The following is a 13522-nucleotide window of genomic DNA, read 5'->3' as shown; positions in this document are numbered from 1 at the left end:
ATACCTCCAATGCACTATAGTAAGCTTTGAGAGAACAGTCTGGAAAACCCTAGTCCGTACTGCTTGGTTGGCAGTTGCGTTACCTTCTACTTTTGTCATTTTCTGTGTATGTTATGCCTTGTACTAGCATGTCAGCTGCAGCTTTCTCTCTCCCATGTGCTTACATGATGCCTTGGATCAGCAGCCTTCATTTTTTCCCCTGCTCTTCATTGTGAGGCAAGGTCTGCAACTCAACGACAACGCCATATCCTTGTTGACCTTCAAGGAGCCCCCTTCAGAACAGAGGCTCCAGCAGGCCTCATCCTTAGTGGAGCTCCAAACCCACAACGGGCTGAGACTTTGGAGCCAGAAAAGCACTGTGGGCCTCAGACAATCCATTTTCGAGAGTAGGCAAAAACCCAACACCACCTGTTTTCAATATGAGCGCCTCCATTACCAAACACACATTTTTACTTAGGTCTCAAATTAGGTGGACTGCTGAACCAGCCTCCAGTTCCCCAACAGCCCAGCCCTCTCCAGAGTAGGGATCCGCCTGTATAATCAGCTTGCCTGCGCCATGGTGGTCTGGCTGGCATCCACTCATGGTGCCTTCCACCCTGAGTCGTCACTCAGCTTATCTGCAATCCACGTAGCCACCCGACAAGTCTGGCCGCATCGCCAGACAGGCTCCTGCCTGTTATAAAAACAGTGAGTAGGATGGGCCCGGCCTTCCCTCGGGGAAGCAGCCGAAAGTATAGACTAAATGGAAACCGTCTTCCTCTTGGCCAGTCATGACAAGGTTCTGGAGACCATCTTGGTGGCACGTTCTCTGGAGGATGTGAAACAGTCCAGTGGCTGGTGTTTTTCCGAGCTAATGAGTGATTTGGGAAACTTGGAAGCAGCCTCCCACGCCCTGCCCTTCCGCACCGCCCTCTCCTCAAATCCCTCAATGATGATGTCATTGCTTCGGCTGAAGACGTTGCTCCCTGTCAAACTGCAGATGCTCCAGGAGGGAAAGCACACCATCCGAGCCTCTAGGGTAGGAAGAGACTGCTACCTGGGAGGCTGACGGGGCCTGGGACAAACCTGGCCTTCCTTAGTTTTTTTTTCCAGTTTCAGAATTTGTCTGTGAGAGATTGAGGCTCCGATGGGTCTGAGCACTGATCACGCCAGCGATGACTGCTGGAGAAGCAGGTCATGGGTGACAAGATGACAAAGGCCAATGTTGAAGGAAGCTGGATAAGACCACCAAGCTGATAGGACCTCTTGATGCAGCCTCACACCAGCCCACCATGAGTCCATGCAGTCATGAAATTGGTGACTTTTAACAACAGAGCAGGACTTGCAGTTCCAAGCATGCTGCTTCCTCCTCGCAAGTACAGATGTGAAGCACTGTTCACGTGACCTGCCTTCGGAACCCACTTCTGAGTCGAGCGAGAAAATCTCTCTCCTTCTTTCATAATCACATCTCGTTTTCGAGCAAAATTACTTACCTTGAGACTGAGGGCACCCCATGAGAACCTGGCTTCCTTGGCATCTATATAATATGCAGAAGGATCTGGTTAGTGACAGAACGCTGTGTCCAGTGTATCAGACTTGGCCTTTACTAACTTCTGTCTATTCAAAAAATTATATCCATCTTCAGAGTCAGGAGATGTGCCCCAAAGTGGGGGGGACTCCAAGTGTGCCACAGGCTGGGACAACACTCCCTAATGAGTAACAGGAGCAGTGAGTAGCTAACCTCTTGAGGGAACAGCCTAAAGAGACACCACTGGAAAAATGAGGGCACATCTGTTAAAGGAGAAGAATGGCCAAGTATGACTATTGGGAATTGGGAACACTTTTCTGAAGGTTGGTTCCACAGGCTATGTCAGACTCTTGGCCAGTGTTAGAGAAGAATGAATCTGCCTTAACCGTATTTCCACAAAGCCAAAACCAAATCCAAAAGGGAGGAGTAGGGCTGCTGCAAGGATAGTGGCTTCAGAGTTGGTGGTGGAGGGAAGGAACATGAATCAGGAGGATGGTGAAAAGAGGGAGTAACATTATAGATGGAATCAACTCTAATTTGAAAAGATACATGCAACCCAATGTTCATAGCAGCATTATTTACAATAGCCAAGACATGGAAACAACCTAAGTGTCCATCAACAGATGACTGGATAAAGATGTGGTACACACACACACACACAGATGTGGTACACACACACACACACACACACACACACACACACACACACACACACACAGTGGAATACTACTAAGCCATGAAAAATAATGGAATTTTGCCATTTGCAACAACATGGATAGACTGGGCGGGCATTATGCTAAGTGAAATAAGTCAGACAGAGAAAGACAAACACTGTATGATGTCACTTATATGTGAGATCTGAAAAACACTACAAACTAGTGAATATAATAAAAAAGAAGAAGACTCACAGATATAGAGAACACACTAGTGGTGACCAGTGGGGTGAGGAAGGGGGGAGGGGCAAAAAACAGGTAGGGGATAAAGAGGTACAAGCTATTAGGTATAAAACAAGCTACAAGGATATATTGCACAACATGGGGAATATAGCCAATATTTTATAATAACTATAAATGGAGCATAACTTTAAAAAATTGCAAACCACTATATTGTACACCTGTAACACAGTACGTCAACTATACTTCAGTTCAAAAAAATGTGATATCATGTCTCTGACAATGCAAGCATACTTATGGGCAGTCTTCCCAGCTGGACATAAGAGAAAATCTTTCCATAGCATCATACTGAGATTCGAGAACAATTGACTAGAATCCATTATTCTGGTGAGCCTGGACAACTACTTTTGGTCTGCTTAGGCAGTGGTGATCCATGTAGTCAGAGAAGAACAGTCACTGGGGGAAAAAAGGTCCCTTAATCTCTACCCTAGACTCTCCCTGGGACATTGTCCCCAACCCCTACCCACTGCAGCCCAGCAATCAATGCTACCAAGCCCTTGAACAGTCATGGCCAAGGCGGGAGCCATTGTTATTCCCCATTCATCTGGATTCATGTGAACACAGCAAATACACCATCCTATACTACGTGAAGGTAGCACCAAGGGAAATGATCTCCTCTTCCCACAGGGACAACCAGTTCAGCTAGGCTTCTCCAATCTAACCTGGGAAGGAGCAATGTGGGACTCACATACAATGGCTACTTTCAAAGCTAATACTGCAATGCATTTCCTTAAAACATTTCCCCCCAAAATGTTAGTTATTAGGATATGCTATGGTCTAATCTCTTGTTAAAATTTAAACCAGTCAAACCCCAAATGGGTTTGAATTATGAAAAATATTTACAGATCTTAATGAAGACAAGCCAAAAATTTCCCAGAGTTATTTGGTTGTTTATTTTTTTAAGTATCTCTTGGCAACACATATGAAGTTGCAAGGAAATTTTAGTTAGAAACATCTGAAAACTTCCATTTCCAGTAAACACTGACAGCAAGCAACTTCAAAGGCTCTGCCACCTAATCACTGAGCAAACAGTACATGTGTGGACACTTTGGAGTCGGCAGAAAACGCTTTCTAATATTTAGAGCTCCCTAGAGATAACATGGCTTGTTAAGTGGTGAGATCCCTGCCACTGGAGGTGTTCAAGCAGTGTTTGGGCAACCACTTGGCAGGACTACTGTAGAGGACAACCAATCACTAAAGATTCAAGATTGACCTGGATGTCCTTGAAGAGACCGTGGGAATTGAGTTGAGCTGGTAAGTCTAGAAGGTGATGAATTTCTTTCTTTGTAGCTCTACATTCTGGAATCCCTGAAGCTCAATGAAGTTGTCTATCCCTGCCAAAGTTGCTGATGCCTAATGCACTTCCCCACCCCAGATGCAGCAAGAGTGCCCTATAGGCCTACTGGTGTTGCCCTCTGGTAGTGTACAGGTGTAGTCAACCCAGTTGTTCACCTACCCAATAGATGTTCCTCCCTTCTTCCTTGCCGATCATCCCCTAATTTGTTCAGGGTAGTGTTCATCCCCCTCCCTGTAGCCACGTCTTGCAGGTAAAACTGGCCTCCGACCAGGGCATGAATCTCGGTTAGCCTTCATACTCAACAGCTCAGGGCATGTGAGCTGATTCTAGGCAATGAGAGGTGAGGGGATGTCTGCTGGACGAGGGTATTAGCTCTTCAAAGGAGACTTGAGAATAAAAAAAGAGTCTCATTGCTACCAGCAGGAAGTTGCGTGTGAAGATGTATTATTACTACAACTGTGACAGCCATCTTTTTTTTCAGCTTTATTGAAGTTTTACAACCATCTTTCAACCATGAGCAAAGCTATCCAACATGCTGAAGTTGGCAAAGTTGAAAGATGGAAAGGCTCTGGATCCTTCATAATGACGTTGAGACGCAACCATCCCTGGAGCTTCCCTACATCGCGGCGTCTTGTTATGTGAGATGATAAATCCCTTGTTGTTTAAATCATTTTGAGTTGGATTTATCCTTACTTGTAGCCACGAGCGTCTTAACTAATACCACAATCTTCGATCGGATCTCGTCCTCTCAATGTCTTATAGAGATGTGGTGAAACCACTCTTTTAATCCATGTGGTCTGGGCCAGAAGATTACAGGAAAGACAGACAAGGGGATTACTCAGAATCACCCGTTCACTCCAATAATGGTCTTCCAAGACCACTTTGCATTCTTTGGGGAGATACAGATGGGAATTAGATCCTGAGAAACACTTCTGCATAGCTTTCTCCTTTCTCCCTGTCAACTCTGGAATCAGAGGAGCTGGTACAGCTTCCTTATGTGACCCGCAGAGAAAAACCTTTCTTTACAAAGCAAATGGCAACTCCCCAGGAACTCAGAGTCTGGCGGGAAATGGGGGAGAATGGTGGAGAGAGGTGGGGTGGGGATGGGTGGTCAAGAGGCTGAAGAGGTGCTCGCCTGAGTGTCCTGCTTGCCTGCCTCCTGGGTAAAAGGCTTAGTGTGTGGAATTCTCCTCTAGGGGTTCTGGTAGAGAAGAGTAGAAAGAGGTGTATTTTAGGGATGGAGAACAGTGAAAGGTCAGGGTGGAGGGGTAAAGGGACCCTTTGGAGCTTCTCCTGTTTTGAACCCTCAAATCAGAATATGTCATCATTAGAGAGTTAGAATATTTTCTTGCCAGCAAGAAGCAGGTTTCACACTCCCATCTGCTCATTTTCTAGAAAACCTCACTCTTCGATGTAAATGCAGCTTTCCTGCTATCACTCGGCAATACTCGGTGTCCAGGCTAGCTCCATTCTAAATGTGGACAGTTCCCAGCCCACAGAGAGGGCGCCAAGAGGGCAGATGGGACCACGATCTTAGAGTCCCTGCAGCTGCACCTCCTTCCTGTCCAGGCCCCAACCTGTTTCCCAGCTCCTGAAGTCTAAAAGAGAAAAGCCCAGCAAGAAGTCAAGCTTTGCAGTTTTTTAACTGTGATCACCCAAGGGGCAAAATGACAAAAGCCACCTGGGATAGCAGGAGGCAAGCAGGCAGGGATTCTCCTTAACCTGATGGTTATTTGGCCCGTTCATCCCTCAAGCTGGCCGTCTAATGCTTGCAGGTTTCCCCACTCCCTTGCAATCCCAAGGTCCCTGCAGGACGGTGTCTGGGGAACCAGACTCCAAGGATCCTTCTCTGTGTTCCTCTGCAGAGCCAGGAGGCCAGAGCAGAATGGTGTGGCCTAAGATGCCTTGGAGCTCTGGAGGGCCTGTGTGGGCAGAGGCATGCAGGTGAGCTGGAAGCAGTGCCCAAAGAAATGGAGAAGATGTGTGCGTGTGCATGGCTGGCATGCAAGGGTGTGATGGGCTGGGAGGCCGGGAGGAGCGCTTTTAATGTGTCTGACTGCATTCTGAGTCTGGACGTCCAAAAAGTACTCCTTGGGTGGAACTGGGTTGTCTTCACCAGTAAGTTCCAAGTCAAGACCGCCTGGGAGAGGCTAGAGTGTACGGGGTTATGAAGGGAGCTGAGCGCTTTAGGATGTAGGGTAGTGTTGAGCACATTGTCAAGCCCAAGGACGACCCCATACTTAGTTCATCTTCTTTATACACCCTGGGCATCGGGTCAAATCCTATTCAATTATTTGCGTTAGCTTGTGCCCCCCTTGAATTTTCAATTGCCTTGCCTGGCTTTTGAGAGCTTTGTATTGACCCCACCCCACCCCACTGCTTCCCTAGTCCCATACTAGCAAACGCATCGCCTCTGCGTTTTACACACATTTCCTTTCTGCCGCCTCACTACGCATACCTATCACACTACCATCCCCAGACCAGTTAGTCCCACATCCCCGTTTCTCCCCAGTGGCTTCCTGACGATAAGGACCCCATCTGACTTCCATCCTCCCTCGTCCTCCCATCCTCCCTCGTCCTCCCATCCTCCCTCGTCCTCCCATCCTCCCTCGTCCTCCCGTGCAGAAACCAAGGCCAGACGTGTCATAGATCAGATTACTGCCCCAAATCCCATGTGATGTTGGAGGCCCACATATCCAGAGCCATTAGAGACCTCTGCTCACCAATAGCTGGCCTCTCTAGGTAGTTCATCTTTGGAGTCTGTTTCAATATGACAAGGATGTGCAAATTTGTTTGCTTGTACATTTCTCCAAAAGGGAACTTAGCAGACAAATCACACAATGTGAGGCACAAAAGGATCCAGCCAGGCCTGACTTGTGTGGAGGCCAGTGGCCCAAGGGGCAAATTGCAGAACACCAGTCTCTCACAGCCACCTCGGACGCTGCCTCCCTCCCCCATACCACTCTGATCCACCTCTTGGATCCAGGGATTTCTTTCATCATCAGCGTACAGCATCTTTGGTTTATCCAGTGACATGACTCACTACTCATTGAGTAAGGGAAGAAACCCTCTTTGTTCAAAATGGACCATTTACACATTCTAAGAAGGCAGTTGGCTAAACTTTAGTTCTAGAAATTCACCCTTCCCACAACTCTCGATTCTAGAGGTGTGATTCACATTGCCTCTCAGCGTCTCTCCTCAGACTAGTGAGGCCATCACTTACCTTTCATTTGGAGGCAGAGTCCTCAGTCCCTGCCGATCTTAAATTACGTCTCTCTGGACCTTGTAACGAGGTCTGAATACCTCTAGTCAAGGACCTTGCAAATTTTTCTAGCACATACTGTCTGATGGGCATGCTAGGACATATGTTCAGGAAACAACCAACAAAAGCTCCAGGGTTCTCTCCCCTCCGCCCCCTTGTCCGAGGCAGGAAATGGCAAGTCAAACTCTCTTGACCCTAAAGCACACATTTTGTCTTCAGATGTTGTCCTTTCTAAGATGAACTGAGACCAGCGCAGCAGGAGGAACCTATTGTTACACTCCCCAGGCTAGAGCAGCCCCTGTTATCTCGGATCTTTGTGTCCAATCTCTGACCCAGGTGTAACTTTCAAGGTGGAATCTTGTCAAGGGCTCTTTAAGAAGCCCAGATACTATTCACTGGGCCCCATTTATCCCATCTGTCCTCACAAAGCTCCGGCTGATTAAGCAGGTGTGAATGTTCCCAACGTAAACCACGGTATTCTTCTCAACAGATCAAGGCAGCTGTCCGGGCACCCCCAGAGCCCATTCACACAGGGTCACGTGAGGCTGTCCTGCAGAGGACCGACAGGTTCACTTGACTTAATCCCAGTTCTTCAAGAACCAGCAAGTAGAGACCTCGTGGTCCCTTGCACTATCATCCGAGCTCTTTCTGTTTTGAAATCGGGCTGAGCAAAGAGCCACTGCCACTGCGGTTAGAAAACCTCCGCATCATCAAGATTTGTCTCCAGGTGGTCCTGGACTCCTTGCCCTGAACTCGGGTCAGCCAAGTCAACCAGCGTCTGCCATGACCCTTACCCTGGCCCTTCCACAGGACCAGGACAGCTCTACGTGCAGCAAGCCTGACAAGCCCCGTCCCCCTTCCTGATGATTCAGGGAGGTGGAATAAGAGGAAAAGGGTAATCAGAGGAAAAATACCACTTGAGATAAACAGGCTTTTGTGGCAGACCAACCTCGGTTCCAGACCTGGTTCTTGCGTTTCTTACCTGTCGCCCCTTGGACAAGTTACCCAGCTTCTTCCAGTCATTTGACACATCTGCAAAATGGAGGGATTTCTACTCTGCCGGATCGTGTGAGATCACTGCCGTGGCCCAGCTTTTGTGCCAGGCACACAGGTTCATCCCACCTCGCTGCTCAGTCGAGAGGTTACAGGTGAATTAACGGCAAGGAACTACTTTCCCTTTTACAGTAAACGTGCCCAAATAACTGTTCCTTGCTGCTGCCAGAGCTCGTTCCAAAGTACTCAGAACTCCAACAGAATAACAACAATTTTTCCTTACACCTGAGAGACAAGAGAGCAGGGGCACTAAAGACCTTGAAAGGCAAATGTAGTGAAAGAGGATTGAGATCCTACTGCATGTTCAAAAAATCACCCACTGACCGTGATTATTTCTTTCTGGCCAACCTGGCACCAACTGCCCATGCCGTGAGCCACCAAGAACAGTGGGTTACAGGCAGCTTGAGGCTGTCGATGGTGATGCAGAAAAGCAAATCCCAGGCAGTGGTAAATCTAAGAAGTTCTATCTGGAATGCATTTTATATGTGCATGTGTGTATATATTTTTTTCTTGGCAGGAGACTTACCTTCCAAATTATGTTTCCCTTAGGCTATTATTAAAATAGCGTGCATTTCCCAAACACACACCACTACCAGCAGGGCAGCCCATAAGTGACTGGGATAGTCTAACTGGGTAGAGTCTAACTGGGATTAAGTGTTTGAAAATACACAAATACACCTCTGTGTGTAGATATGATTGTGTGTATACACACACAAACACACAGGACTTCCAACTCTGTCTGCTAAGAAACACAAGTGCAGAGAACTTTGATCAAAGTCCATAAGACCTTTACAAAAGCATGTTGGGTCAACACACATGTGCTGTTTTTTCAATTCTTTAACCACACCTGTCACCTTTCATCAGCTTTAACCTGACAGGATTGACACATGAAAACCTTATTCTTTACAATGATCCTGTATTATTTTTTCAGAATTCCTAACATTTAAATGTCAAAAGTAGAGTAAAATGGGCATTTAATTCCGCACATGGACACTCATGCTGAGAAATGGATTTCTGTAGTTTTTACTGATTAATTCTGAATTTAGAAATCACTTCAAACATTGATGAGGAAAACTTTAATCTTACATGAAAACTGAATGTGGACATTTGCATATCCTAATGATTCCTCTACCGCTGGACAGACAAATCACGCAGTAACCCAGACGATCTAGTTACACATTTTCCTAACACTCTCACCTCCATCCTGTGTGGCAGCTGATGGTGCTTCCAGGCATTTGGGCGTGAGGAAACATTAAGAGTACTTCATTCTATTAAATATGAGTCGATTCCAGAGCACATTTCATTTCTGAACCATTTCCAAGCATTAAGAGTGGTATTAATGTGCTGTGTTCTAAGAGGATCTTCCCAATCGCTTTTGCCAATGTCTTCTTCACTGGTGATGCTATGGAAATAAAGTGCCCAAAATGAAGCTTAATGAACCACAGGCAGCATCCTAATTGTGCACTCCAGGATGACAGCACTACAACGCCCAAACGCTCCTCGTCAAGTCCATGTTTGTTTCTTGAAAAATTACCTAGATTAATCTGGGCCAAAATGCAGTAAAAATCCAAACTGTGGTAGCATGGAGAAGCCATGCCTTTAGAACAGGAATCCATTATCTTTAGGGACCCCCCCTTCCTCCTCTCAATACTTTTTAAAGTTAATCTAAAAAATATGAGATGATTGGGTATAATATGCTACCTTTCATGTAAAGAGGCAAAAAAGAAAAATCTATTCATATTTGCTTCTATTTGTATAAAGGAACTTTGAGAGAAGATATACTAAAGAACTAATAAGTTTATCTAACGTGTGGGAGGTAACTGGGCAGATGGAAGCAGGAACAGGACAGAAACTTGCACTTTGCACCTTTATAGTACATGTTTTGGTTTTTAAACCCTGTCTATATATTACCTACGTAAAAACTAAATTAGACAAACAAATATTATATGGCATTTGCTTTACTGATGGACTCAAAACTCCTATATTACCAGGTTATCTTTCAGGTATTTTTCACACATATAAAAAGGATTTTTACAAGAAAATAATTAGGAGTTTAAAAGTGGAAACTGAACTTTTAAAGTATAATGTATCACGGAATGCCGAATTATATTTTTCCCACTAAGCTTTAAGTTGGAAGAAACTTCTCAGTGCTTTTTTATTTCAAAAAAGAAAGTTGTATTTGGTAGTCTGGTATTTGCTTGAGAGTGAGTGCACACACATACACACACACGCGCACATACACATGCTCGCACGCACGCACGCGCACGCACACACACACAGAGGCTTCCTGTAGTAGTTACTAACATACTACCTTTTAGCTATGCAAATGGACATAGTCTGCCAACACAAAAGGGCAAGCAGAATTTTGTGTAGCACCATCTATACCTATTTTTATTCTGGTTCTGTCATCACATATGATACATTTTACTTCAAAAATTTAACTGTTAATTTTCGTAAAAAATTACCTGCAAACTGTTAGGTTTCTAACACTCAGGAACTAAAGTTCAAAGATTTAAGTCAATTGTTTGTATGCTTTTATCAAAATCATAGGTGCTAATTACTGACTTTTTAAAATAAAGTACAAATCTAAGTGTCGTAAAATGTTGTTTCTTAAGGTACAGATGAGAAACGACTTTGTAAAGCACGAACCCTTCACGTGCTATTAACTGAGGCTTTGGAAAAGTAAGGTCTCCTCACAAAGCTTTTCTTCTACCTCATATGCTAAACTCTTAGGTTTTAAAATATTCAACTTGCCTTTATTCCTGTTTTGGGGAGGGTGTGGGGGTGTGAGCCTGCCAGCTGGTTAGAAGCCAAGAGTTATCCAGTCAGACCTGAGTGGAAAAGTCTAGGATTTGTTTATTTCATATTCAAGTTCAAAAGCAAGAGACAATTTAAATAATAACAGAGTAACAGGGAAAACAATGCAAAGAAAGAAAACAAATCAGTTAGACTCCAGAAGAACCTTCAAGAATATTTAATTCGGAAAATGTTATTGGTTTCGAGAACTTGACTGAAAGAAAACAGCTGGGCAGAGTTCAAGGTTTTAAATTAAAAAACAATCTAACAAAGTCTATGGGGATAACTCTTTGAGCCACATTTTGGAGACCAGATTCATTTCTACCAAGTAAAAATAATAGCAGTCTAAGCTAAAAAGGAAATTCCTCACAACTGAGGTAGTTACTAAGTATCAGCACATTTTCCAAGTTCTCACAAGGCAGCTTAGCTATTTACAATCAATTTTTCCTCATACATAAATGGAGCGCCTTTTCAATTTTATGTCTTCTGCGATTTGTTTAAAAAATAAAAGAACAAAACACTTATACACACCAGCCAGAATATGCCTATTTTATTAACATCATGCTTTAATAAATAACTGGCTACTTCTAATAAAATTAAGCCTCTGTTGACAACAGCCCCCAATATTCCATTTTGTCCATTCTACAGAATTTGGTGTAAAAAGTTGAAGGAAATGTAGACCCTGAGCTATCAAGTAATTATGTTTCAATATAAAAATAGAGAATTACTCTTACAACTGAAGATTAAACAATAACACAAACAACCTCTCTGTGGGTTTCAGCTTCCGTGGAATTGGCTGGGATCTTAATGGCTGTCTAAAGCAGGAAGAGACTTGCAGAGCGTGATTCTTTCTGAAGACTTCTGGGAACTCTTTTTAACGTGGTTTTGTTACATTCTCATAGTTTTATGGGCTGTCATTTGGTAAGGACTCAAGGAAAGAAAGGGCTCCAAAGGGGCCAAGGCAGTGCTTACTTACTCTTTGGCCTGGGACAAGAGATAATGGCCTTTGCCCGTTCACCCGAGTGGCTAAAGGTCATCACTAAGATGTGGTCTTCTCAGCTCTACCTACTCCGACTCCTTTCCCCGCCCCCCGCCAAATCCTGACAACACATGAAAAACAATCTGGACACTCAGATCTCCCCAAGTGGGCTGCTTGGCTGATAGGGTAGCACACAGCTGTGAACCATGCATGGCAAGACCCTTGCCTTTCCGATCAGACGGGGCTGGGAGAGAAAAAGACTCAAATAAGACACCTTAAATCTCTTTTATAAAAAAAAAAAAAACCCTGGGATCCAAAAACAAACACAAATACACCTGCTCGGACGAAAACTTTGCTTGAGTGTTCATAGTTACTCCCTGAGCCCAGGCTGTACCCCAGTTCTGGCTAGCCCCCAGACAGCTCCCTCTGTATGACCGGGGTTGAAATCTGCAACAAGAAGGACCAAATGAGATTGTTGGGATATCAATTCAAGGAGGGTCAAGTGTGGACACGAAGACCAGCAAACGGTGGGCGTGCTCACTTGCCTGGATTAAAAGAACCAAACCAAACCCACCCCCAAACTAAGTGTAAACAGGTGATAACTACGATATCCTGCATGCCTTATATCTTTCGAGGGAGAATGCAACAGGAATCTTCTAGATGGACTACACTTTAAGTATAAGCGGCTTCAAGAAATGGACCTGTGATCTTAGTTTATACAATCCAACTCAACCAAAATGGGTAGTCTGCAGTCTCTTCCAGTCACCAGCTATAAATGAAGTATAACCTTCTTCTTGTATTGATGTTTGAATACAACCTGACAAGTGACTCAGAAGCCCCCTTGCGCCTTCACATTCTGTCCTAACTTAATAAACATTTTTAAAATGACCTCCTCTTCTCTCCAGATAAGGCAACTAAAAACAACAGGGATAAATGGCAATTTTACTGCTTGTTGGGCTTTTTCTTTTAATAAGGTAACATGATAAATAAAACCTGCTTCTGTACAGCTATTTAATATTTCAGAGATACGTACATGTTACATGCCAAGAAAGGACCCTGGTTTTCTTGTAAGAAACAAGGTGAGACCGTATTGAAGAAGAAAAAAAAAAACCCACAAACAAACAGAACAAAAACAAAAAAAAACAAACAAACAGAGTGATAAAAATCACAAATGCACAACTAACTACAGTTCTGTACCTACACTGTTAGCCACATTTAACATGATTCTGAGGAAGCAGGACCGACCTTACGTACAAGTCCCCTTTTCCCGCAAAACTGAATGAAAAAACAAAGTCAGCATCTTTTAAACCAGTGGCCACATAGTAAAAACTGTACATTGTTGTCCATTCATTTAAAAAGCAAAGTCACTAGGATGGTATAAAAGTGATAACCGGTGCCTTTTTGATGATGAACACTTCTTCTCTAAGGTTGAGAATTATCTCCATTCTCCCTGCATAACCAGGGACAAGATGCAGAAGACAGTGAGGAGGTAGGGCCGGGCCCCAGCGGGGACCCCAGCGCTGCTGGCTTTATCGCTGACGCTCTTCCCAGAGTGGTCAGTTGCGTTATACTCAAACTCCGAAGGGCACTGCTGATACTCACATCCGCTTCCACTTCCTTCTCCACTGCTCTCATCACCTATTTTTGAAAAAAAAACAAAAAACAATGGAATAGA

General features: G+C 44.4%; 1 protein-coding gene across 1 annotated transcript in view; it reads right to left on the bottom strand.

The window, feature by feature from the left end:
- Positions 1-10904: 10904 nt before the first annotated feature.
- The window catches only part of GPC4 (glypican 4), a 106985-nt gene continuing 104367 nt past the window's right edge, over positions 10905-13522 (bottom strand). The window contains exon 9 of the mRNA XM_024746586.1: positions 10905-13485. Within this exon, the coding sequence (XP_024602354.1) occupies positions 13283-13485 (203 nt within the window). The 3' untranslated portion in view covers positions 10905-13282. The remainder of the gene's footprint in view (positions 13486-13522) is intronic.

The sequence above is a fragment of the Neophocaena asiaeorientalis genome, unplaced genomic scaffold, assembly GCF_003031525.2.
Source record: "Neophocaena asiaeorientalis asiaeorientalis breed wild unplaced genomic scaffold, Neophocaena_asiaeorientalis_V1.1 scaffold1019, whole genome shotgun sequence".
Classification (NCBI taxonomy): Eukaryota; Metazoa; Chordata; class Mammalia; order Artiodactyla; family Phocoenidae; genus Neophocaena; species Neophocaena asiaeorientalis.
The sequence above is the reverse complement of the archived record's forward strand: the minus strand, read 5'-3'. Positions and strand labels throughout refer to the sequence as shown.